Source organism: Triturus cristatus, chromosome 3_1 (assembly GCF_964204655.1).
Source record: "Triturus cristatus chromosome 3_1, aTriCri1.1, whole genome shotgun sequence".
Classification (NCBI taxonomy): domain Eukaryota; kingdom Metazoa; phylum Chordata; class Amphibia; order Caudata; family Salamandridae; genus Triturus; species Triturus cristatus.
The window spans coordinates 308,069,354-308,097,158 of NC_140583.1; the positions used below are offsets into that span (position 1 = coordinate 308,069,354).

The window sequence follows — 27,805 nt, forward strand, 5'->3', positions numbered from 1 at the left end:
GGTAGGTGTGTGTGTGTGCGTGTGTGTGTGTGTGTGTGTGTGGGGTGTGTGGGTGTGTGTGTGTCTCACTCTTTCGGTTTTGGATGGGCAAGCTACTCCTGAAACATACCTGCCTGTGTTCTGTTTGATAAAGCATCTGTCCTTCCCCAGCTCTTCCATTAAAACAGGTCTTATTAAACAGATCTTCCTAGTGCCGAAAGAGTACCATCCAATGAGGCTAGAGTCGCACAGTTATTCCCATGCTGGGATCCTTTACTGTGACATCTGACCAGTTTTTTTCCCCCGTGGTCTCCAGCAAAGCAAGCTCTGCATGTTTTGCCCTAAGTTACTTTTATATTCTCAAATCTAACACAATCAAGACACGGCGGCATCTCAGTGAAAGGCAAACAAGAGAAAGGATCAGGTGAGACACGCGAATCAATTTGTTTTTAGATTTTACTTTTTTTCAAAACCATAACACAATTCAACACTTCAGTTTTCCTTCTAAATAAATAAAGAACTCAATGACAGTTAAAGTTAGGCGGTGCCTACCGCCCTCATCATGTTGTCCTATCAGGTGGGCCACTGTAAATAGAAGAAAATGCCAAACACAACAAAACACCGCTTCATATTACAAATCCTGGTTCTCAGAGGCACCGCAGGTGACGCAAACATGACTAAGCACGTGCACTGCAACATAGGCAAGGACACCAAATGGTAACTTCTGATGGCCACAGTACCCTAGGTGGTTGTCCATGAGTCCAAAGTGGGCCCAAAATACAGAGGAATCCCAGCCAAAGAGGGCACAGGGGATGGAGGCGACCCAGCCAACGGGATCGGACTAAAGCATGGAGGGATTCTAGCTTTCGCACTCATGCCCTTGTCTGCACCATTGAATTCATGCCACAGTGCTCAATGCAGATCGCAAAGAAGGTCCGCAGCCACTTGGAGGCGGAGCCACAGACTGCCATTTTCCTTTGGCCTCTGCGATGGCTCATTCATTGACTTGAAAGAATAGGATTCCAATGGCCGTCCCTTAGAGAGCATGCGATGTGGGGCCACTGGCAAGGATCAACAGAACACCCGCCCAGTTTGAGTTCATGGTTAGCGTGGGTTGGTTTGACCTCAGATTATCCGGTTGAATCAATTGCAACGAGTGAATGTACCTCAGCAGCATTGGCCTAGGTATCTGAAGAGGAAGTAGCATGCAGGGATCTGTGTGGTATTGCCAGTCGGGGGTGCCAATCCATAACTTCATAACACTGAGGCGCTGTTGCCAGAGGCCAAATATTGTCACTGACCAGGAAGAAGAAGGTTCCTGTGGAATCCCCCTGTATTTTCCAATCAGGCTCATTGGGTGTTCTTTCTACTCCCCCAGTAACCATCCTATTGTGCACAATTCAGATCAAAATACTGCTCAAAAAGCTACTACTTCCTCTTCACTGCCCCTGCATGAACAGAGAGCGAGCAGGTGTCTGCACTCAGGGATATGCAGAGCTTGGCCACATCACGCCCTTCTAATAAATACATCTCAGGATGACCCGCTGCAAAGATAGTTCACAAAGCGACACATTCACAGCATCTGTGGAGATGAACTGGACCAAGACCTCTGGCTGGCACATATCGGGTCAGAACGCTTTAAGAGAAGCACATCAATTATTTACTGCAGCAAAGTTTCTCATAAGCAAGGACTGCCCCCGTCCTAGGCTCTGATTGGTGGGTACGGTGTCACACCCTCCTTCAGGGTCCAGAGTGCTGGTGAGGTTGCACCAGCTTGGTTTCCATGTGTGGGCTCTCATTGACATTCTGTGTGGAAAGAAGTCCTTGCTGTACTCCACTTGCAATGATGTCTGGGAAAGGATCTGCGGCAGACAGAAAGGAATAAAAGGTGTTAGTGAACCGTCCATGACCATTCAATCCAGCAAACCCTTCTCTAGCTATGACCATGGGAAGGTGCAGTTACCCTTGTTCCCCAATTAGCATCATCTGATCAGCAGCCCACTGGGTAGTGTATGCAGCTGTACAGGTGCATTTTTCATACTCAGAAGATCTGGCTGTTTGTGCTGAGGGCCACAGGGATACTAGGGTGGTGTTACCGAGCCTGGGTCTTTCCCAAGCATTGCTTTCATTACTGTCTCGCCCCTCAGCATGAAGGTGCAGAGGAACATATGCGGCAGCATGTAAAACTTAAAAAAGCAAATGAATAATATCAGCACAGAAAAAGAGCAAGTTCCCTTACAGAGGTAAATAAGTGTTAGGTGTTGACAATATATATATATCGGATTCCTGGCAAATTTAACCGAAACGGTATAAACGACATCGCAAACGATGTCATAAGTGCTAAATGAGATCTAAATGGGAAAGAGCAATTTGGAATGACTGAATACTCCTGTCAATAAAGTGTTATAAATTGTTTTGGGGTGCGAGCCGCATGCTCTATGACTCAGTCTAGAGATAATCTGGTAACAGATGTGTTCTTTGAGAACATTGCTGCTCTCCATTTTCTCTTAAGCTATCATACCTTTCTATAATAAGGATTTAATCTTGTGTAAACCACGTTTAGTCTGTGGGTTAGTAGAACCCCTACTTAGAGCTGAGGGGATGGCCCGAGTGATTTTTTTAATTAATAAAAACCACAATCTTGTGAGAGAGGGGGCTTCATCAGGTGCAGCGGAAAGGGAAACAGTCATTTTGCAAATTACGAATTGTACACGTTAGACAGTCCCTACTATTAGCACCTCAGGGCCAAAGTAAGAGCCGGCTTTGCCCAGCAACATGCTTGTGGATGGTCATCCTCTTGGCCAACCCAGTGCCTCTCTATTGACCAAATTATCAGGCCAAAGAGGGAACCCTTCAAGGCTCTCCCAATAATCCCGGCCCTGTTCCTTCAGTTTAAACAAAGGCGTCCACTAAAGGAGCTGAGGCTAACTCTTGCTAAGGAAACTGACATTACAATGTGAGATCCCCCCAAAGACACTTAGGATATGATGGCCCTTAAATACAATGGTCCTGCTACCAAAGAGACTTGCTTGCCTGCTTCACCATGTACTGGGGGCAACTACACTCCATCACCCTGTCTAGCACTTGAGACAACCAGGTCCCAAAACAGCACCCCGGCAACGATTGCAGGCGAGTGTCAGATCTTGATCCTCACATGAGGCATTCCTGAGGGTTACATTCAGAGCAATGACTTGGGCGGCTGTTTCATCTACAGTATGTCCTCCTTAGAATTAAAAGGGTAGGGCTGTTACATCTATGCACTATGGGCCAGCTCCACGTTTGCACTGCCGGAACATCACTTTTCTTTACGTTCTGGTGGTGTAATGTGCCACGGCATATTTATAAGGCCACGGGAAGTCACTTTACGTGGCTTTTCATAGCGTTATGAATATGTGCTCAGGGGTGGCGTTAGGAAGGCGCAATAAGGAGACATTTTTCATTTCTCCTTGTGCTTTCCTTGTTCTTTGTGCGCTGCATTCTGTAACACACATAGAAAAAGGAAATCGCCTGAATTAATTAATTTTGTGCAGGAAGGTTTCCCTTCTGTACAAAATCAAAGAGCCCCGCAATGCAGACTCCCTTGCACATATGCAAGGGTGCTTGTGTTGGCAGATACAGCCCATTGTGTGCCGGCACTGGGGAAAAGGACAGGAGTGCGCCATATCACATAGATATGGCGCATTCCTGCCCCTTTTGTTGTGACATAGGGTAGCGCAGCAACATCCCTTGAGGCGCTGACCTACGTCAAAACCTCATCAACTAGGCCCTATCATCTTTATTTCTGCTTAGTCTTCCAGACTGATTGAGTGAGTGGAAAACTGTGAGCGGTGAGTGTGGTATGTTGGCTGTGTGCGCCAGCTGGCCCCGGCAGCTTAGCAGAAATACCCTTGCTCTTGTTGGGAGGCCACAAGTACAACGCTCATACATATGGAACTTGGAGCTCCTATTGAAAAGAGAGACAGAAAGTTTGAGAAACATCTATAAAGAAAGTGACAGAGTAACAGCTACATTTATACATACAGATCATTAAAGATTTTTAAAGATCCATGTTTCTTTCAAGACAGCGATACTTAGAGGGCTTTGCTGAGAAACAGGGAGAGTTAGTAACTTAGAGACCCATCTATAAAGAAAGAGCGAGCGAGGGAGATCTAAGAGACTCCGGGTCATATTGACAATAAAGTGGTGAAGCGTGATGTTAAGCCAAGAGGCCTTGAGGGGCATATTTACAAGCCCCAATCACCACCACAACGTCACTTTCCATGACATGGTGATGGAGATAGGGGCCTGGCCTTATTTACAAGGCAGTGTTAAGCCACTCAATGTAGCTTAACGCTGCCTTGTAAATAAGGCCCCCTTTTACGCTGTGTTTAGCGTAAAAGGGGAGGTCAATGGGTGTTGCGGTGGGCGTTCCACTGCAACACCCATTGATTTTGACGCTGCCCCCTACTTACAAGGGCAGCGTAAATAGGAGGCTGTGCCAAAATTAAGATCAGGGAAAACCTGGTCTTAAACATGCAAAATGAGGAGAAATGCTTTATTTCGCCTCGTTTTTGCTGTTTCCATGTGTGCTGCCTTGTGCAGTACACATAGAAAGAGAAAATTGCCTATGATTGTTTATGTGCAGGAAGGTCCCCCTTCCTGCACATAGACAATCATTTAAAAAAAATGCTGTTTTGCAACTTTGATGTGTGCTGCATTAAGCAGCACACATAGAAGTTACAAAACGGCATTTAAAGATTGTTTATGTGCAGGAAGGGGGACCTTCCTGCACATAAACAATCTTCCCTTCAACACAGGCACCCTTGCACTACGGTGCAAGGGTGCCTGTGTTGGCGCTAGGCAGCTTAATTTAGCGCCAGCACAGGGGGAAATGCAGGACTGCACCAAGTTCTAGTAAATATGGTGCAGCCCTGCGTTTTTAAAGTGCCAAAGCGTGTCGTTAGCCTTCTTGGCTTAACAACACACTTCACCACTTTATTGTAAATATGCCCCTCAGATAGCTAAACATAAAGATGGTTAGACAACCAGCTAGGAGGAGGTGGCAACAGACTGACATTTAGTTTGGTTTGTACAGCAACAAGTGCAGTGAGAGAAGCTACTACAGAAAGACAGATACCTTGACATAGAACCTGCAGGATGCAGCCTGCTAGACAGGAAGTTGGTGACCGCATTGGATACTATGGGGGCACCAAGGACACACAGAAGAGCGATGGCAGAGCACGGGTCACCCTTCTCGGGGACACAGCTCTGAATGTGCCGTATGATCCATGGGGGTCATGCTCGGGGAGTCCCCCGCGTGCTGCTAATCAAATGAACTGGCACCACACCTGCCGGAGGTAGCTGAACTCACCTGTCGAGGAGTGAAGCACATAGGGGTCTCTGAGGAAGCCCACCATGGGTTGGTGGCAAAGCAGGAGGCTGTTGAGGAAGACGGTAAAACGTTGGATTAATGTGATGATTTGTGAGTTATTTGTACAGCGCACTATTTAACACCTAATCAACACGTTGCTGCTCTTTGAACTAACTAACTCAACAATTGACTTTTATCTCTTCAGTCACTGGGTGCACAAAGCAATAGTGGTTTTAGTGATGAGCCGCCGTTAAATTAAGTTATGTGGTAACTCATGTCTCTACCGCATTGGGTATTACAGCACATGTGTAAATGCCACACACATTTAGGATCCCTTGAATGAGCTACAAACATGTAAAAATACCCCTAGAAATGACAGGTACCCAAAAGCAGATGCTACCCTTACCCCCTCTGCACCCATGCCTTGGAACACACCATCACTCCCCACCCACCACCAAGGTCTCATATCACTTTCCAGTCCATTCTACATTCATAGTCTTCCATACTTCACTCTCCCCCTATTGGTAGCTACCAAAGGGAATTTTTATCAATTGTCAGTACTGCACCGAGGTCGCACTGCTCTCTAGAGTGGTTCATCGACTCAGATTCATGAAATTCTGACGGTAGCAGAGCTTCCAGTGAGATCATGCCACCTCTGACCCCGTAGCATCACACGATTGACACGTGTGCCTACTCTTAGCCTCACAAAGCCTCCTATTTACTGCTGAGGGACTATAGGGAAGGCGTGGAGGGGAAGCTACAGAAAGTAAACAAACATTTGCAAAGCCACTAGGTGTCGGTTTGGGAGGCAGTCTTTTGTCTTTTCCAGTGATTATTTTGTTTCGTTATTGCTTTTGTAAATCTTTCTTGTTGCAGAAGCTGCCAGAGACTTGCAATATGGAAAATAGAATCTTTTTTCGTTTTTAAAAGCACACATTGCAGAAGTAGCTCCGGCCACTGAGGAGAACTATGTTGCTTGTTGATGTGTGTTGATGAGCTCTTGCGAGAGAGCCGAATGCATTTATTTGCACTGAAATTAGTGAATGGTGCTGAGGGAACCTGACCTAGTCCTCCATTCGGTAAGCTGTAGTGCGTGGAAGAAAAATGTGAATGACACAGTAACAGACCAATGATGGAAAGGGCTGGTTGAAATCCATCCATAAGTTCTTGGCTACTTCCACTAAACTGATCTTCCGATTTGACCAATGTTAAACTGCAGTTGGCTACTCATGGTACTTGGGTTGAGTAGGACATAGAAGTTCTGGTGGTGAATTGAAGCTTCGGGGCCTTTGGGTGAGCAGAATACCCGTCGAGTTTAGGGTAAACAGAAGCCTTGGAAAAACACATGGTACACATGAGCCAATGACCGAGAGGGAGAAGGATCTTCCAGGTCAGAGTAAGCAGGGCCTAAGGGCGAATAGGACTACCAGGGGCCCGGAGCGCGAGAAACATTGCAAGGACACCCGAGAGTGAGCAGCACTGCTAGGGATCCGAGACTGAGCCAGAGTGTTGGGGGAGCCAAGAGTGAAATGAGGTCAAGGATCCTGAGACCAGCTGATGATGAGCGAGAGCCTCGCGGCATGAGTGAGTGACAGCATGTGTATTGGGCCCCGCTCCTCAAAGGGTGTCTTGCTGCTGATTTAGTCTGAGCAGGGCCCACCGGTCCCTGAGAGTGCACAGATTTCTCCAGAGCTTAAGGTATGATCCTCTGGGGATCTGGGAAATGAGGATCCCTGCGGATGAACAGGAACTTTAGGGGCTGATGGCAGACAGGGAATTCTGGGATCTGAGGGTGGGTACTGGCTAGGACTTGAGGATGTGTGGGAGGCTCTGGGACCTAAGGGTGAGAAAGAAATGTACAGCCCTGAAATTGAATGTCAGGATATTTGTGGGTTATGTGCATGGGATAATTGTTTCTCTAGTCATGAATAAAGTTACAGGTGCCACAAGCTTTAAAAATTGTTACCTATCACAAACTGTTCCCAACATCAACACCATGATCCTAACTAAATGCAAAGCACTGCATTCTGCGAATCTGGGCCACTTTTTTGACTGCCCGGGCCTATTTGTAGTCTCCAGCCGACCCTCCTTTCTGTATGGTTGAGGGAAGCGCAGCATGCATTTTGATAGGTGGGCGGGTGTGGAGGGGGGCGTCTGAATAACCCTGTCGAATAGAAAGCGATGGCAGTCAGTTCTTGCTGCAGCAGGTACATTTACCAGCTAGTGGCCGCTAGCTACATTGCCAAAGCCAATAGGTGTTGCCCATGGACGAGCTATTGACTTTGGCAATCATGTGGGGGTGCCTACAAGAGGGATAGAGGGTGTGGGGCGGCAAATTACAAGATGATTTTAAAAAGTGCTATAACATGGCCATCACTGGTCACATTATAGTGACGAGATGATAAGAAACAGGGAGGGGGTTGGGATACGTTAAAGAAAGGGACAAGGCAGGTGGGAGTTGGGATAAGACAGTAAGACAGAGAATCAAATAGTCTCTGGGTGTTATCAGAAGCTGTATTGCATATTTGCTATTAAAGAAAGTGCATTGCTTTACTTCCGAGCTGCTCATAGCACAACTTTGTGGGTTACATTTAATCGATGTCTTTTGGAGGACAACGTACAGACTCATATCTGTTTACTCCTGAGGTGAATGCGCATGGCGCTCTCCGTGCTTTGAGTTTCAGTGACATGTTTGGCGCTCGGTTTTCATGTTTGTTGCCATAATCTGAACGGAGGCTAAATATTACCCCGAGTCTAATTGTGTTGGAAATGTGTTCATGGTCAGTGCTTCGTGTATGACATTCCTTTTGCTCCATTTTCAGATGCGTCTAATTGCTTTAAACTGGGGATGGAGCTTTTGGGGCAGGTGTGCAGGGTGCATTTAACGTATATGTCCCTGAAGATTAACTTATATGGGTGATGCATGTAAAGCACCGGCAAGCAACGGTATCGTAGCAGGTGTTGTGGTGGCACTGAAAGCACTGTGCCCATCACCACATCCAGCGTAGCGCATGGTAAGTAGCGCCCCATCATACCGTCAGCTCACAGGAGGCATGCTGTGCTAACTGGGGATGTCATGTGCACTGTGAAGTCCATTGCTTGCCAGCCATTGAAAGCTGTGAAAATGTGCTTCACCGCTTCAGCTTGTGGCTTCATTCTGGGTTAAAATCCCCCAGGTAAGACTGCAAAGGGCGCGCGGCTAGCGAATGGGAATGCAAAGTCTGGGGCAAGCAGGAGATGGCCAGAGGAGGGGCACTAATCAAAGCAAAGGAATCTTTTCTCGGTCCATACGCCACGGCGTGAAAAGGAAGTAACACAAGGTGAGCATTGCCCAATGAGAAGGCAGCAAAGAAGAGCGACAATGATGCCAACAAATGGTAAGCTATGTGTGGGTTTCGAGCCCATTACTGAACACAAAAATCTCGGAAGCGAGAGCGCATGCTCTCGTAGGCTCAACTTAACAAAACTTTAAATGGGTAGCTAAAGATATCTGTCAAGGGGTGTGTTCCGATTCCGGTACTGCCTGTAAGGTTTAGCCAATGTTCATTTTTAGGTCGAGGACTACCGGTCTGCCGAAAGGCAGAACCGGAAGTCGGAGATTTAATGACTTGGAGAAGAGGGGCTTGATCCAGCCCCTCTTCTCCCCTGTTCTCCATTGGCTGGCCTCGTAAATGCTGGCCAGCCACTGGAGAAGAGGTCAGTCACTCCGATCAGGCCCCGTCCTTTTCGGATCGTGGGGCGTGGTTTTTGCGAAAAGTCTCAGGGAGGAGACAACAGCAAAACACGCCCCCGAATCCGAAAACGACGCTGCCTTTCTCTGAGAAAGGCGGTGGTGTGTGCTTGCTCTTGTTTCTGCTCTCCTCGCTGCTCCCCCTTACATACCCCCACTTCCCATTGTCCCTTTCCTTCTCCCACGAGGGCTCCACTTCGTTTTCTGCCAGCTGTCCCTGTGCGACTGCCCCCCCCCACCTACCTCGTGACTCTCCTTCTCTGAACCCGTAATTCATGGTATACCCGCTGTGCACTGATGCCGCCCCCCACCAAAAGAACCCACGTTCTGAGGCTGCCACATATGCCTCCCCTTTGTTCTGTTCGAATCCTCCTCGCGTCCTGGTGCGCCTCTGTGCCCTCCCCCTCACTCCTGGGCTCGGGCTTCTTTGTTTACGAGTCAGACGCTGGATGGTTTGTGGAGGATGGACTGCGGGACTTGTGTAGTCTCTTTTCTTGCCTCTGCTGCACTCTGCGTGGTCTCCAGTTTGGTTCGAACACTGAGTTTGGGAGAAGTGTGTGACAGGAGGGGGCGTGGGGGTGGTTAGCCCGTTCAGTCTTCACCCCCTTCCCTTGCAGCCCCCTAACTCCATCTTTATCAATCTCTGCTCAGAATTCATTGTAGGAACGTAGTATTCGGCGATAGGCGCTTTCTGTGGGGCGTTGGTTGGTGTGATTTTCATATTTCGCAGGGCTCGGGCCAAAGTCTAGCAGACTTCAAATGTGATGGGGCAAGGGGTAAGTAAGGCTCTTTGATGTTTCCAAGAAAGCTTCCGAAATCCGTCTCGAGGAGATCGAGGCATAACCACGGGCGGGTCACGAGATTCTGCGCAGCCCCCCCTCCCCCCGTGCTTCCACAGTCCTGAATATTGCTTCCTGCTGGCATTACTGGGAGGCTGGCACAGAGGAAGCGGCAGCCGCGCGCACCCTCTGCAGAGAGGAAGCAGTGAGCTCGCGCACCGCCCTGTCCTGTCTGAAGTGAGAGAGGAGCTCCTTTGTTTGTTTTGGGTCAGTGGGTATGTAGGACCTCTGCCCTACACGTGCCAGTTGTGTCTGGGACTTCAGTGGCACACCTCTGCCCTCCATGTGCAGGTCTTTTCTGGCCTAGCCTGTGATTCAAAAGCAGACTATATGTATATAATCTGCACATCCCACGGGGGAGGTTCTACGCAGCTGTCCTACAGTATTTTTTACGTCCAGTCATTGGTATCCTGAAAGTGTGTATTATGCCAGATTTTAAAATTAAAATATATTTTTATTCTCCTCAAAACTGTATTTTTGGCAATAAACGTTACCCTTCTACTGGTTAAATAACATCATGTGTTCACAGCTTCCCACATAGTAGAAAACGACCTAATTAAATTCCCTCTGGCGCCCTGAATGGATCAGTCCTTTGTGAGGAGATCTCCCTGGCCGACTAATGTCCACAATTCACTCATCCCTCCCCATACACAATCCGTCATACTAACCGTTCTCCATCACTGTATTATGTTTGTGCCGGATTTATTCCCGCTTGTTCATGTTCTTGGGACTGAAGTAGTTAAATAGGCCGGTGCTCTCAGGTACTTAGTACATGCATTTGTTTACATTTTGAGAGGGAGAGTACCTGCACTTCTCAGCAGAGCTGTGATACCGCATCACTTTTGATGGGAAGCAAATAAAGCTCAAGGCCTGACCCGCCTGCTTCTGCCTTCCTATGAAAGAAGCGTCATCTGATCTTTGGCCATGGTATTGGTAATCAAGATATTCCGCAATGAGCCTAGGAGCTTGGTTGATGCCATGCGAGCATTGCGACCCAAAGGATAAAATGTTGCAAAATCACATTTGAGGTGTGGCACACATTTGCTTCATAATCAAACCCAAAATTTACTCTGGAGAATGTGCAGAAGGGTTTGTGTTGGCTAATTGGCATACTCCGGACTGTGGGTACTCACAAAAATCTTCTCGGGCGCCAAAAAGTACAGTTTGGGTTGTGTCCCAGGGCAGCACCTATACAGTAGCACTCACCACCCCCCTACTCACTCCCCTGTTTTTTAAAAAAAAATTAAAAGGCACAATTAGCGCTATATCAAAAAATTGCATTTCGTACAACTTTTATTTACTAATTCACCTTGAATTTGTAAATAAAAAGCAAACAAAAATGTTCACCTTGTTTTCTAGGCGCCAGCATCCACATTAGCGTGTGCCTTCAAAATGCCACAAGAGTGTTTTTTTTTTTTTAAATACCTTCTTTTCAGCCATGCCGCATTACAGCATGGCTAACAAGCATTTACAATGCAACGGTCTCGGCATTGTTAAAGTTAGAGCTATTGGCATTGCTCATGACAATGCCGTTTCTTTAAATGTTTTAAAAACAAAAACATAAACAAAAATAATGTCATGAGCAATGCCAATAGCTCTAATTTTACCAATGCCGAGACCATTGCATTGTAAATGCTTGTTATTTCTTGAGTCGGGACTTTGTGGGGGTCAGCAGCAGAACACGTTTAAGGAACGTTTAAGGAACAAACTTGCAACTACATCAAGAATCCCACAAAATTGTCTCAGCAGCTACATCTCCTGACGTGATATTTTGAATAGGTAACACACCCTATATACTTCCATATTATCTGCATTTCAAACAATGATGCATCATGTTTACTGTGGTTAAATGATGCTACTTCGTTCTGGCGTAGCACCCTTCTGCTGTAAATGTGGCCTGTTAGCATAATGTCCAGGTCTGGCCTGTGAGGGACACAGAAAGCGTACTAGCTAACATCAGACAAGAATGGCTGTTGTACCAGCATGGCTCACGTGCTCAGCAGCCTGTCCCAGTGCGAACACGACAGACTGTTGAGCAGCCTTCACGGGGGTGCTGGAGTCGCGCGCTTCACCAGCGAATGGAATCCTTCCTCTCATACTGCAGAGGAGTACCCAGATTCGCCATTATAATCATTAGCTCTGTAGGTGTCCTGTGGCTTACCTCAGAAGTCATCACTTTCCTGCCTGCCTTTTTACATCGATGGGTGTTTCTTGGGATTGTGACGCTCCAAATGTACGCTGATGATAAATTAATTCATTTCGATTAAAAAAAGGCTTGCAATTGAAGACAACTGCACTCAGAGGCGCAGCTTAGTTAGTGAGATGTGGGGGTGGGGGAGGGGGTGGGTTTTTGGTGAAACTCAAATGTCCCAACTACAAAAAAAGCACTGTTTTGCATGAGGCGGGCCTCTGAGGCTGATTTAGGCTTTGCCATAAATGTACTCTTGCAACAGTAACCCTTTCCGCCAAACTGAATATCTGCCTGCCTAATTTGGAGTCGGGTGGACCTGGCGTTTTACGCCGATGGAGTAAAATTCATTCTGGCAGTGTAAAACTTCTTTTGACAGCGCGATGGAGTAAGTGCTATCTGAAATAAGTCATCTGGCCGTCCGCCCCATTCACAGTGGGCAGTCTGATGGCTTTTTTTTTAATGTCCATAACCACCAGGTATATCCTGGTGGTGAGGGACAGTATGAAAAGAAAAATAAACTCCGCACCATGAGAAAACGGGTGTGGAGGTCATCAGTGTTTTAACATTTTTCAGTAACAAACTTCCACTTTGGGAGTTTGTTTATGAAAAATAAATACTTTTGAAAAGTTTGACAGCAAGCATTTATGTTTGGGGGAGCTGTCCATTAAAGTTTACTTACATTGACAGGAACCACCATGACGGTGGTTCTTGACAATGTATAGAGATGTCCACAAGGCTGGTAGATATCTCTAAAGTTTGGGGGCAGATTAAATACCGTAAAGACCTGCGCCACCCTGTCTGCCTTTACTCCATCTGCTAAATCCTAAATCAGGCCTTATGTCTAGAGTGGCTCAGTGAGTGAAAACAATGGATTGGAATGCTACCCCGAGGGATTGCTAGTAGCCAGAGAATTTTCAAGCATTCGTTCAATCAACTTTTGAGTGTTTAATTGCCAGTAGTATGCCTGGAAACCTGAGACTGGCATAGCTTTCCAAGCCTACTAGTCTAAATGTTTGTCAATTTTTAAAAAAAAGGAGTACATTTGCATCCATTCTTCTATAGGTGCAGATTTGCTACTTTTTCGGTAAACCGGTCACTAAAGGGCATATTTTCACAGAAATGGCGTAACGCAGGACAGCTAGCAAAATTGCTGCATTGTGCGGTGTCACCCGAAAAGAACAAAACTGCGTCATATCTTCAAAGAAATGGTACAGTTCTGCTCTCTACATGCACTGGCACACTTTGGACTGCCTAGTGCCAAAGCAGGCACCATTGCGCCATAGCGCAAGGTCATCTCCGTTATGGTCAGGATAGTTTTTGTGCAGAAAGAGGTACCTTCCTACACAAAAAGTATGTGAACAAAAACTATCCAGCAAGGAAGAAATAACAAGGACAATTAAAAATACTTTTCCGCAGAACGCCAGCCTCAGGTAGGAGCACCATTTTGGCACAAACCCATGTATGAAACTCTTTGTAAATATGAGTTTGCATCAAAATCCATGGGTAGATGCATGAGAAGACCTACCTGATGCAAAGTATCAGAAGGCAACATGGTTACGCCTCCAAACAGTGTGCACTATTTCATAAGGCTGCTGATGAGAGTCCCGGCTCTCTGCAGATGCAGGTAACTTTAAATTTTATGGCAGTCTCCTGCCAGTGGGCAGCAATGCCTCAGTGCAGGCAAGAACATTTGAACAAAAATAAATTGGCACTTTCTACTAGAGTTTCATGTTGTACCAATGAGGATAATTTCTTAAATGTATCTTATTACAGGGATTTTTGCATCTGTTTTTAATCCCAATTAAGTTTCACACTAAGTGTCACACAAAAGGTATGGAATGTAACTCACGAGCACACTTTAAACGTTGATAATATCACTCAAATGCGATCAGAAAACGTGGCAGCTATGTACAGGGGCTTTCAGTCAGGTTTCGGGAGATGTCTGTCGGATTGCATTAGGAATTTCTACACACACAGACAAAATCGCACACACACTCTCCCACTCTGTTTTGAAAGTCCTAAAAAATGTTGCTTATTTGACAAAATATTGTATTTTCTCTCATAGTAATCCTACCGATCAGCATTCTTCTCCCTTTTCACTGCTCATTAGGCCCCTCACAAGCGCCCTGCTTGTCGTATAATGTATTTTAACATTATATGCTGGCATCATTTTTGGGAAATCTGAAGCCTCCCCAACCCTCACCCCTACCCCCACCACCCCTCTCCAATCGTACTGACCAACTGAGCCCCTGCCTGCAGCCCAACTAAATCTGCACCTTCGGCTCACGATGGAAGAATATTGGGTTTGTGTCACTGTCCACTGATTGGACTCCACTTTGTAAATATGGCGCAACATGGCGAATTTTTACACCGCTGCACAAAAAGTGATGCACCGGCGGCGCAAAAGTGACACAAGGGCCCTTAAATAAAACCCAAAGGGGCAGATTTACAAGTCCCCTGCGCCACTTTTGCGTCACTTTTAACATCGGAGAACTGACGCAAAAGTGGCGCAAGGGGCTTGTAAATCTGCCCTAAAGTGTCTGATATTACAATTTTATTTTATTTTTTATAATGCAATGTAAAATTAAAGCACCAGGTGGCGCCATAAGATCATTCAGTAGTATTGCATAAATGTATACTTCTGTATTTCAAACATGTCACTAAGGGCCGGTTTAGGCTTTGGCAGACGTACCACAGTATATCAGGGTGACGGAGGACATCAGGGTGGCTGATGGTCATCATTTAAAGTAGATCTTTTTGTGTTGCATCTTTTTGTGCCTTCTTTTTGTGTTGCATCAAGCCTGGGGTCATTCTCTGTACATTGAAAGGAACCGTTTTCATAGTGGTTCTCTTCAAGGTGCAAACAGTTTGGCGAACGGCCGCCGTCTGTTTTCAGGGGCGTCCACCGAACTTTTCCCATTTCAGTGGGAGTCTGCTTTTGAAAAACAAAAAACGAATGATCCACCACATGCTGGGAGATTTTTTCCATGCTCTGTGGGGTGGGGGTGGGGCGCATTATTATTTTTCAGTCCTTTACTGCCAGGATTTCCTGGCGTTGACGGACAGAAAAAAGGACACCACACTGTCCACCCTAGATATAGACCGTGCAATGCCGTCCACCCTATAAATACAGTGTAATGCCGTCCACCCTAGATATAGACCGTGCAATGCCGTCCACCCTATAAATACAGTGTAATGCCGTCCACCCTTAATATAGACCGTGTAATGCCGTCCACCCTATAACTACAGTGTACTGCCGTCCACCCTTAATATAGACAGTGTAATGCCGTCCACCCTATAAATACAGTGTAATGCCGTCCACCCTAGATATAGACCGTGCAATGCTGTCCACCCTATAAATACAGTGTAATGTCGTCCACCCTTAATATAGACAGTGTAATGCCGTCAAGCCTATAAATACAGTGTAATGCCGTCCACCCTTAATATAGACAGTCTAATGCTGTCCACCCCATAAATACAGTGTAATGCCGTCCACCCTAGATAAAGACCGTGCAATGCTGTCCACCCTATAAATACAGTGTAATGCCGTCCACCCTTAATATAGACAGTGTAATGCCGTCCACCCTATAAATACAGTGCAATGCCGTCCACCCTTAATATAGACAGTGTAATGCCGTCCACCCTATAAATACAGTGTAATGCCGTCCACCCTTAATATAGACAGTGTAATGCCGTCCACCCTATAAATACAGTGTAATGCCGTCCACCCTAGATATAGACCGTGCAATGCTGTCCACCCTATAAATACAGTGTAATGTCGTCCACCCTTAATATAGACAGTGTAATGCCGTCCACCCTATAAATACAGTGTAATGCCGTCCACCCTTAATATAGACAGTCTAATGCTGTCCACCCCATAAATACAGTGTAATGCCGTCCACCCTAGATAAAGACCGTGCAATGCTGTCCACCCTATAAATACAGTGTAATGCCGTCCACCCTTAATATAGACAGTGTAATGCCGTCCACCCTATAAATACAGTGCAATGCCGTCCACCCTTAATATAGACAGTGTAATGCCGTCCACCCTATAAATACAGTGTAATGCCGTCCACCCTTAATATAGACAGTGTAATGCCGTCCACCCTATAAATACAGTGTAATGCCGTCCACCCTAGATATAGACCGTGCAATGCCGTCCACCCTATAACTACAGTGTAATGCCGTCCACCCTTAATATAGACAGTGTAATGCCGTCCACCCTATAACTACAGTGTAATGCCGTCCACCCTTAATATAGACAGTTTAATGCCGTCCACCCTATAAATACAGTGCAATGCCGTCCACCCTAGATATAGACCGTGCAATGCTGTCCACCCTATAAATACAGTGTAATGCCGTCCACCCTTAATTTAGACAGTGTAATGCCGTCCACCCTATAAATACAGTGTAATGCCGTCCACCCTTAATATAGACAGTCTAATGCTGTCCACCCTATAAATACAGTGTAATGCCGTCCACCCTAGATATAGACCGTGCAATGCTGTCCACCCTATAAATACAGTGTAATGCCATCCACCCTTAATATAGACAGTGTAATGCCGTCCACCCTATAAATACAGTGTAATGCCGTCCACCCTTAATATAGACAGTGTCATGCCGTCCACCTTATAAATACAGTGTAATGCCGTCCACCCTTAATATAGACAGTGTAATGCCGTCCACCCTTAATATAGACAGTGTAATGCCGTCCACCCTATAAATACAGTGTAATGCCGTCCACCCTTAATATAGACAGTGTCATGCCGTCCACCTTATAAATACAGTGTAATGCCGTCCGCCCTAGATATAGACAGTGTAATGCCCTTCTTCTGACGGCCCCTACTTCGTTGATCCATCAGGGGAAGCTTTCTGTAGAAGGAGCCAACAGGGAAGCTCAGCCAACTAAAAGTGTATGGTCACCCGTCTATAAATGAGGAGGGCGGTCTGAGATTTTGGCAGACAGGGCACTCCTTTGCACCTGAGATTGAGTACTTACAGTCGGAGTTTGAGCTGTGAGTGATTGTCATGTGGATACCCATGCTGCTGGGAAACAGTAGGGTTGCCCTACTGTGTAGAGGCAATGCCTCTTTGCTGAAAAAAACTGGTGCACCCAATTATGCTACATAATTTGTCCATGGGGAGCTGGCATGTACAGCATCTGTGGCATCAGAGCCTCACTATCACTTCTCCGGGCACAAATTATATAAGAGAGCCAGGTAAATTTAGCGTAAGACTTCTATGAAAAGGGCAATCTGCCTCTAAAGTAGTTATTCACGACGCGACCCAATAATATGTAATAGGAAAAAAGGAAGTGTGAGAGCCCTTCTATCCTGCAGCAAGGGGAGGGGAGGCAGGGCCGGACAAGGCACCAAAACCTGCCCTGGCAAACTGCTCGGTGGCCTCCCCTGGGGGTAGAGGGGAGTGCGGTCGAGCTGTTTGCTAGGGACGGTTTCTCATTGCATGTAGAAAACATTACTTTATTATAATGCTATGTGTTGACATGCTGTTCTTGATGAACTCTGGAGGAAACCTTTATCAACAAATCAGGGCTCTTCCTGCCTGCGCCTCTGTAGGTCTATTCAAGCATAAGCTCTGTCATTGTTTTAAGTGTAATTAGATTTGTACAGTCACATCCAATTACATTAGGTCACAATGGGGCATATTAATATTCATTTAGGTGATGGTATTAGGATGGTGCTCGATGATGCTGCATTACATTCTGTATTCTAATTTGTAAACCTGTGTAACAATTCAATCACCTTATGCTGACACTAAGATGTCCACTGTTTATTTTGTTATAAAAGGGTCCTTTAGGAAAGCCAGAAAAATCTGGTTTGCCCTGACTTTAGAATAGTCTAGATAGTGTTATAAGGGAGACCATAGTGTTAAAATTAGGTTTTTGGATGAGGAGGGATACAGGATAGAAGATTCTAGGAAGTATTATTTTGCAGATCATAGTCATAAAATGAGGTTTGGGTGGGTTAAGGAGGGATAGAGGAGTAAAGAGTCGAGAATGGTTTATGCGGGCCATCTTAGTAATAGAATGAGTTTTGGGATGAGCTGTAGCTTATTTATGCATTTGCAATTACATAATATCACAAAAAACATTGCTATCGATATCAACATATCACCACAGTACATTAGCGACATCAGGCCCCACGTTAAGTAAATTAATTAGTACACCGCCTAATTACCTATCCAAGGTTGCAGCTGGCAGATCGGATGGCTGCAGCGAAAAGCACATAGTCTATAAAGTAGACACAATGAAGTAAAACAAATCTCTTTAGGTTGGCACAGTGTATGCATGCTGGCTGCTTCCCTTATTGGATCTTTTCTACTAAAAGATAACAGAATATTTTGGGACACTGTGGATGCCATGTCCAGTATAACACAGGTTACAGTGCAGTTTGGTGGAGCAACAGAGCAAAGCCATGCTATTCCTCGGGCAGTGATATGCATCACACTGATGTAAGACAGACCAGCCACTAAATTAAGTGGCAAAGCAAAATGGTCTGTTTTCATGTGCTAACACATGAAATGTTAGAGGTGATAAAGATATTTTCTGATTTATAAATAATGTGTACTCAATATCATGAACATTTTTAATTAAACACGAAAACACTGCACTTAGCATAACTGTGCTTGAATAAACTATGGACAATCTTGGCCTAACCTCCATTTTGAATTTCAGCGCAGCCATGATGTGTGTTTTCAGTTCTCCTCTCATTGCATGTAGAAAACATTACTTTATTATAATGCTATGTGTTGACATGCTGTTCTTGATGAACTCTGGAGGAAACCTTTATAAACAAATTAGGGCTCTTCCTGCCTGCGCCTCTGTAGGTCTATTCAAGCATAAGCTCTGTCATTGTTTTAAGTGTAATTAGATTTGTACAGTCACTTCCAATTACATTAGGTCAAAATGGGGTATATTAATATTCATTTTGGGGATGGTATTAGAATGGTGCTCGATGATGCTGCATTACATTCTGTATTATAATTTGTAAACCTGTGTAACAATTCAATCACCTTATGCTGACACTAAGATGTCCACTGTTTATTTTGTAATAAAAGGGTCCTTTAGGGAAGCCAGAAAAATCTGGTTTGCCCTGACTTTAGAGGGCAGACCTATACCAGTCTGTGCCTTGCTTAAAACGTTGACCATTTTCTCTCCAAGTGTGGTAAATAAAATACATTACCGGGACTTAATTTGATACGGAAACATAATAAAATAGCTCAGTAAAATGAGAGGCAGAATCCGTGGTATTAGAGGTTCGGAATGGGCTTTATTCCAATGAACGATTATAATCGGTTGCTCCAAGTTCCATCACCACGGAGGGTCAGGAAGTGAAGTACATACATTATTGACATGAAATGACTTTTATAGATCATACATTACAATGAAGCGAATGCAATAGGCGTAACAATTGATAAGGAAAATGACGATTTATCTGCGTAACCAAAAAATGGGTGTAATAAGGAGTAAAAAGGAACATAATTGGTTATGATGTCACATATAGGTGGATCCATAAGATAATACTTGGCATAGATGCGCGCGCAGCAACATGACGTGTAATTGACGTGTAACTAGGGGGTGAAGGGGACTTGACATTTAGCTCTACATGTGGAGACAAGAAGTCTGGGGGGTCAAGTCAACCTAATCCCAAATCATATCTAACATCCTATGTTTAAAGAACTATGTTATCCACAAAAGAAGGACTCTCGGACAGAATCTATTCTATACTGACTGTGTGTGCGTGTACAAGCGTCTAAGTGTCTACACTAAATGCGGAGGCAGGAATCTTCCATAGTAACAGGGCTATGAATTACTTGTATAAAGACAGAGAAGCCGGGCCTTTTGCTTGGTAACTGGAAGAATGTTTACTTAAACTACTAGGCAGGAATGCATCGGCTGAGGGGGAAGCAGATAATTCGAAGGTGAAATACAGTTCTTGGCAGAGAATAGGCTGATGTCAGGCTTCGTGAGCCGCGCAGAGAATGAGACAAAGTTCATGGTCACAGATGCAGGCTCAGACTGGAGCTTTCAGAGGCAGAAGGCAAGAAGAGTTTGATGACAGAATCAGGGCCTACTTGCCTGGACTGTAAAATGGCATAAGTGAACCATATAAAGCCGGTGGCCTTTCATATTTAGGAATGGAATATCCGGCCTATTCATGGCGGATCTGACAGAGGACATGTTGACGGTGGACGCACATGTATTTGCGTCTTCATAACTGGAACTGGAGGAAACATACATGTACTTGTAACATGCACATAGAACCGTTGGGGTCCAAGATAGGGGACATAACTGACCAGAAAAATCCATATTTCCACATTCCCTCCTTGTCCCCTACTTGCCCGTTAAGAGATATCAATCTTCATCAATCCATTGATCTGTTCATATAACATCATTTGTTCTTCTTTCTTCTTCCGTGACGAATGAGATCTTGGTGGTGGAATACACGATGTGGCACACAGACCACAGATCGCTGGTCCACATTGTAGACATAGACAGCAACTGAATAGTATGAGAAGGCCAATACCTAGGAAGGATAGAACTCTCCATCCCCAGGCTGATATCACACTCCAAAACCAACTGGACCAAGTCCAAGTGCCTGGGTTCTGGTGTATCTGGTTTACAATCTTATGAAGGCGAGTTATGGCTTTATATACTGATGGCGAATTTTCTGGTATGAATACGCAGCAGCTTGATCCGATGACCCTACAAGCTCCGCCCCTATCAGCCAGGATGACGTCAAGGACAAGACGATTTTGAAGCACAACAATCCGCATAGCAGACTGCTCTTCTGTTAAATTGCCTAAGGCGGAAATAGTTTCATTCACTACTGCTTCAAGGGTTCTAGTTAATCTACGTATCAGCTTACTATTAGTAACAGTACCTATATAGGGAAAGATACCTTTATTGAAATCTGTGTATTTTTCCCATGCTGTTTCAGTGTAATCGACAATTGGGAGATCTCTTCGCTCTCTGTTGTGTACTAAATGAATATTTCTGTAATAATCAGGAGGAGCTAGGAAAACAGGTGGCAAAAGGAATGCAATGTAGCAGGTACCATCCCAATCTAGAGGTAGACGCATATATGCAGTCTGACCACATATAAAGTAGGAGTGGCGATAAGCTCTAAATGAAGATTTGCCTTGATCACTGAATTCTACTATAGTAGTGCATTTACTATGGCCCATATGTATGGAACCAACCTTTCTTACACACAATTCACCCTTCGCTGGGAATACTGACATGGTGGGTAAGACTAGTTCAACTTCGGATTCGACATTTAGGACCATGAGATTAGTAGTAAAGTTACCTAATCCATATACTTCATTTTCTAGATCAGTTCCTGTTCCTTTGGGGCGACCCTCCTTGTCAGGGTAACAGACTTTGAATAAAACTAGGTTCAGATTTCCCCATACCCACTGGTCTTGGTAAACGGCTGTATCTGAGTCTATGGAATTTATTAAACTAAACCATGCTCCACAGGAGCCATTATGTGTAAACGGATGTGGAAAGAATGGCAGGACTCCTTCATAATTCTGATAGGGAGGGAGCCGGCCACACACCCAACAATTAGTTGCATTACTAGTCTGATGGGAATGATGTAACATACTAATGAAAGTGTTATTGCGCAGCGCAAGTCTATAAGACAATTCATGCGGGGGTAAGTCACTAAAAGAATGTTCAGCAGTAACATTGTAAACATTTCTGGCAATAGGGTAATATATGTGTAACAATATACTTGCAGTAATTATTAAAAGACTTAAGAAAAACAAGATTATTAATGTCACTATGCAATGGCTACGCAGTGATTTACAATACGCCTGTCGTTTCAACATTTTCCGCGACTGTCCATGATTCAGGTCTAGAGGATACATGTCAGAGACAAATTCAACCGCTTCACCTTGGAGAGGACTTAAACAATCAAATTGTCTGACGTTCTAGGCCTCAATTTTACTTTATAGAGTTCGGTTTTAGTCTTTTCAACCAAAGGAAGTTTTGAATCAGTCTGTGAGGGAGTGCAGGGCACAATGTCTATATCCGAGGATAGTCCATGAAATTTCTTGATATGACTTGAATGAATCCAGCCCTTGCGGCCCTCGATCTTCACGGCTGTCCTTGTAGTGAGCAGAACCAACTTGGGTGTCTTCCACCTGGGCTCCAGCTGAGTCTTTCGGTCGAAATTTCTCACAAATACGAGATCACCCGGAACTACGTCATGGGGTTTCACCTCAGTGTTGTCGGGAAAGGCTGCAGCTACCTGTGAACGACAAGATTGTAGTGCAGACATCAAGGAAGCCAAGTAATCTGTCAGCATATTACAGTCAACATCAGTTATTTTGCGTGGTATAGGCGTCCCCCACATATTTGGTGGTCTGCCGAAGATCACCTCATACGGGGATAGCCCTGTTCGAGAGTGTGCTACCATTCTTGTGAAAAAGAGTGCAACTGGTAGTGCTACTACCCAGTCAACACCTTTCTCCCTGCATATTTTGGACAATCTAATTTTCAGGGTCTGATTATGTCTTTCTACGAGACCTGCTGCTTCGGGGTGTCGGACACAGTGGAATTTCCACTGATAACCTAACAAAAGTGAAACATGTTTCATTAATTCGGATGAGAACGGCTGGCCGTTATCTGAGTGAACAACACGTGGTAAACCGTAGCGTGGGAAGAATTCTCGAACTAACTGTTTGGCAGTAGTCGGGGCAGTGTAATCTGAAACCGGGTATGCCTCCGTCCAGCGGGACAGAGCGCAGACAACTACGAGAACATATTTGAATCCTCGACATCGTTCCATCTGGATATAATCCATCTGGAGGACTTCAAAAGGGTGATTAGGAGGATGAAATCCACCTTGTTCTACGGGAACACTTTTTCCTGGGTTGAACTGGCAACAGATCATACAGGTACGGACCTTTTGTTTGGCTGCTGCTCGTAAATGTTTATTGAACCAAATGTGTTGAATGCTATCTAGCATAGCTTTTTCTCCTAGATGCGCTGGACTATGGATAGTGTTAATAATGACTTGGACCATTGAATCAGGGAGGAACCATACAGACTTTTCCTTCATCATCCATCCTTGGTCCGTTTGGATCCCTCCTAATTCAGTCCATTTCTTTATTTCGTCTGGTGTAGCATGTGTCTGTATGTCAATTACGTCAAGGGTAGGATCTTTAACTGTCATACAATGTGTCGGCATCGGGACTATTGTCTTTGTCATGTCGGATGTTTGGGTTTGAGCAGTCTGTTTAGCTGTTCTGTCGGCTAGATCATTGCCTTGAGAAATGATATCAGTAACTTTCGTATGAGCTTTACATTTCATAATTGATATTGCAGTCGGTAGATGTATTGCATCTAATAAGGCATGAATGAGGGGTCCGTGCTGAATGTGGGCACCGTGGGAAGTTAAATAACCTCTCTCTCGCCACAGCACGCCGAAGTCATGTACAACTCCGAATGCATAACGTGAATCAGTGTATATGTTGACTTTTTTATTCGTGGCTTGAATACAGGCTTGTGTCAGAGCGATGAGCTCTGCGGCTTGAGCTGACAAAGTATTTATACGATTAGTTTCAATGACTTCAGTATCTGTTGTGACTGCGTAAGCGGCCACTAACTCTCCTGTACTTGTTCTCATACATGAACCATCTACATACAATGTCAGGTCTGGATCTGACAATGGGACATCGGTTAAGTCTTGTCTGGGTTTTGTCGTTATAGTAATAACTTCAATACAGTCATGAGCTAGTGGGTCTGTTCCGGTTACTGGCAAAAGTGTGGCAGGATTCAATGTGTTACAGCGTCTGATTTCTATATGTGGCTGAAACAATGTAAGTTCGTACCCTGTAAGTCGCGCTATAGTCAAGTGTTGTGTTTGCGTTCTGTTTACAAGAACCTCTACTGCGTGTGGCACTTGAACTGTCAATGGATGTCCTAACACTATGGCATCGCTTTGTCTGATTGCTAAAGCTGTTGCTGCTACTGATTTCAGGCATGCAGGTAAAGCCTGAGCTACGGGATCTAATGTACTAGAAAAATAAGCACATGGTCTGTGTGCTCCTGCTTGTTCCTGTGTGAGTACTGACAAAGCAGTACCTTCGCGTTCTGTAACAAAGAGTGTAAACTGTTTTCTGTAACATGGCGTTGCTAAAACAGGTGCTTGACATAAAGCTTTCTTTAAGCTTTCAAAAGCTTGTGTATGTTCCTGAGTCCAAGGGAGAACAGTCGATGTGGCTGCCTCCTGTGTTGTCAACTGAATGAGTGGTTTTGCTAGAAATGCATACTGAGGGATCCACTGCCTGCAATATGAAGTGAGACCTATGAAAGCCCGCACCTCCTTTTGTGTCTTGGGTGTTGGCATGTTAGCTATTAACTGAATGCGGTCCGGTGTAAGCTGCCTTCCCTCCTTGGACAGCGAGTGTCCAAGATAAACAACTCGCTGGACACAGAATTGCAGCTTAGAAGGGGACACCTTGTGCCCCTTTTCGGCTAGAAATTTTAAAACTGTCAGTGATGCTTTTTCACATTCCGGTTCACTTCTCGCGGTGATCAACAGATCATCGACGTATTGAAGCAAGGCAGTGTTAACTGGCATGTGGATACTATCAAGTTCTCGTTTCAGTGCTTGGCTATAGATGCTGGGGCTTTCTGTAAATCCTTGAGGTGCGCGTGAGAATTTAAAGCTACGTCCATTTAAACTAAATCCGAACAAATATTGGCTTTCCGGATCTATTGGGACGCTGAAAAAGGCATTCTTGAGATCGATTACAGTAAAGAATGTCGCTTCGGAATCAATAGCTGTCAGTAATGACGGGATATCTGGGACCACAGGAAATTGTGGCACAATGCATTTGTTTAATTCGCGCAGATCAATAACCAATCGATATACTGGCGGGGCCTTTGGATCTGTTCGTTTAAGAATCGGAATTATTGGTGAATTACATATATTGGAGTCGGTTTCTACAACCACTCCTTGGGCAATGAGCTCGTCAATGATTTGTAGTAAAGCCACTACAGCATCTGGTGGTAACTTGTATTGTCGCATTCGTGGTAGCACCACTCCTGCCTTTAATGTGACTCGATATGGTGTAATATTCATGCATCCAACATCAGTAGAGCCTTGTGCCCATAGATGTGTAGGTAAAGTCTGCAGTCGGGGATCCATGTCTCTAGACACATAATGACCTTTAAAATCACGTAAAAACAACCTTACTCCTTCCGGAGAACAACATATTATGGCTCCTAGAGCTTTCAGTGTTTTTATTCCTAACAGATTTTCTGGACATGATTTGGTAAGTAATAAATCTGTAGTTCGGGTCAGAGGTCCTATCGTAAGTGGCAGAGGTTGTGACACTTCATTAACAATAGGTTTTCCTGAAAAACCAAGGGAAATATTCTGTGAGCCTGAGAGGGGTGCCCCTGGAACTTCACTACGTTTTATGGTTGTTCGACTTGCCCCTGTATCGAGTAAAAATTTTCTGTCTTGGCCTAACAATTCACTATGTACATAAGGTCCTTCTTGATCTACAGGGATCTCGATAAGGGGTAAGTCAACTTCCCTCTCTAGGCTGGTTCATGCGTATCGTTGGTAATCAGGATAGTCGTACTGTGCGGTCTGGTACAGTTGTCGTGTCGTGGTTTGTGTGGCAGCGACGGGCAGCGCTGGTGCAGCTGGCACAAACTGTACAGACTGGGGTGGAGCTGGCATGGACTGTGCATGTTGCAAGGCTCCTTGTTCATTCTGATCCTGTCTAGGTGGCCGTGGTCTTTCTTTTGTATTACCTATGGCGATATTATGTTTCAAAACTGGACAATCGTGTACGTAATGACCTGGCTTTTTACAATAATTGCATGTCCCTTTTACAGGTCCGGCTGAATCACCGGAATGTGTCATACCCTTTTTATGTCCTTCAGCTGGGACTGTCTGAGAAACTAACATTTTCATTTTCGTGTCTTTCATGCGTCTGTGTTCATGTTCTTGTTCCTCTCTAATTCTATTGTGATGGTACTGTAACATTTGTAACATTTGTGATGGAGTGTTACCTTGCCAGGTACTCTCGAATTTTAATACTCTATTCTTTACCTGGGGTAGAGCATTTTCTACTAATTTTGTTACAAACAGATGTGGGTATGATTCGCTACTTGCTTTTATGCCACTATTTATACCAAAACATTTTTCAAATCGGGCATAGTAATCACTAGTGTCTTCATCTTGCTTCTGCTTACAGGCTGAAATTGTACCCCAATCTTCCTTTTTCGTAGTTAATAAACGTGGCAGTACCTGTACTAGTAAACTTGGTAGTGCTTTAGTTTTATCCCCAAGTCCTGCTCCTGCAGTTCGGGCCTTTTCTTCCGCTTCTAACACTGACCATTCTATCTTTTGGTCTCCTACCTCCCACTCTTTTTCCTTGAGTTTCTCATAAATACCAGCAGGCATCAATACCTTTAATATTGTCATAATGTCGGGATAGGTATACTCTCCCATGAGTAACATGTCTTTAATTTCTCGGTGAAAACCCGCTGGGTCTTTGTCATGACTGGGTACCACTTTCTTCATTTGTAACAATTCTATTTTCGATATGGGCGTATATACAAATACGCGCTTGAACTCGTTGTCCTCGCCCTTTATTGGGTGCACTTCTCGTAAGGGATTCTGTCTATCCATGTAATACGTGGTTCTTTCCTTGACGGGTAATGAGACACGGTCTGAACATACAAAAAGAATATACTGCTTTCTTGATTCTAGAATTTCTTTAATTAATTTAGTACCTGAACCTCTCCATCTATTCGTGAGTAATTCGGTCAATATATCAGGTAAGGGACCAGGATCTGAATGTTGACTCTGATATAGTATAATGAGTTGTTGAATCATATAAATCCCAGCTAACCGCTGTTCATCTGGGGTGAGATTCAAAAATGCGCGTGCTACTGTATCATCACTATATTTTCCGGGACTGTCCACCCAATGGACAGCTGCCCTAGCTAAATCTTGTTCATCCATAGAATCGAGGAAATGATAACCCCTTCGTTCTCGGAGTAGTTTGTCGGCGGCTTGGAACGAATGCTCGTTAGACCTGATGTTAATTATAGGTATTTGGAAATTCCTGTTATTATCTGGACATATCGGACGTATCGGGTCAATAGGACGTCTAGTACTATTACAAGATCTTCTTCTACCTACATAGGCTATAGTTTCTGACTGTCCTGTGGGCAGTCCTGATGCTTCTTCCTCGCTTTGTTCGAACTGATCTACCGCTAATCTTTCTTCGTGTAGGCGTTCTATTTCTTTACGGATCTTTCGGCACATGGCTATTATACAATTTTGTTTATCATGTCTACCTTCTGATATATTCTGGCTCCATCGGGTAAGAATTTGCATTGCTTCCGGGTCTACCCCCGGTCGGTCTTCATTTCTGATCACACAATTTATAAGGAAACGCAACAGTTCCCCCTGTATTTCCACTTTCTGGTATTCCATAGCTCTGTTAATACATTCTGGATCTCGCCCTGTTTGGACAAAATGGTATATTTTATCTAGATGTGCAGTCATTCCTGGTAATTTCCCTAAATACACTGCGGCTCGTCTGATACGTAATGATGCTAGGGTCATTTCGTCCTCTTTTCCGGGCACAGGGTCATATCTGCAATCTATAAGAAGTTCCTTAAGCGTACGGGCATTAATGAGTTTGGGTGTACG

The 27,805-nt window shown here is 44.7% G+C and overlaps 1 protein-coding gene across 1 annotated transcript in view; it reads right to left on the bottom strand.

The window, feature by feature from the left end:
• Positions 1 to 417: 417 nt before the first annotated feature.
• SNX22 (sorting nexin 22) overlaps positions 418 to 27,805 on the bottom strand; it is a 168,964-nt gene continuing 141,576 nt past the window's right edge. The window contains exons 6-7 of the mRNA XM_085643995.1: positions 5,330 to 5,397; positions 418 to 1,841 (exon numbers count right to left, since the gene is read on the bottom strand). Coding sequence (XP_085500121.1) covers positions 1,720 to 1,841; positions 5,330 to 5,397 — 190 coding nt within the window. The 3' untranslated portion in view covers positions 418 to 1,719. The remainder of the gene's footprint in view (positions 1,842 to 5,329; positions 5,398 to 27,805) is intronic.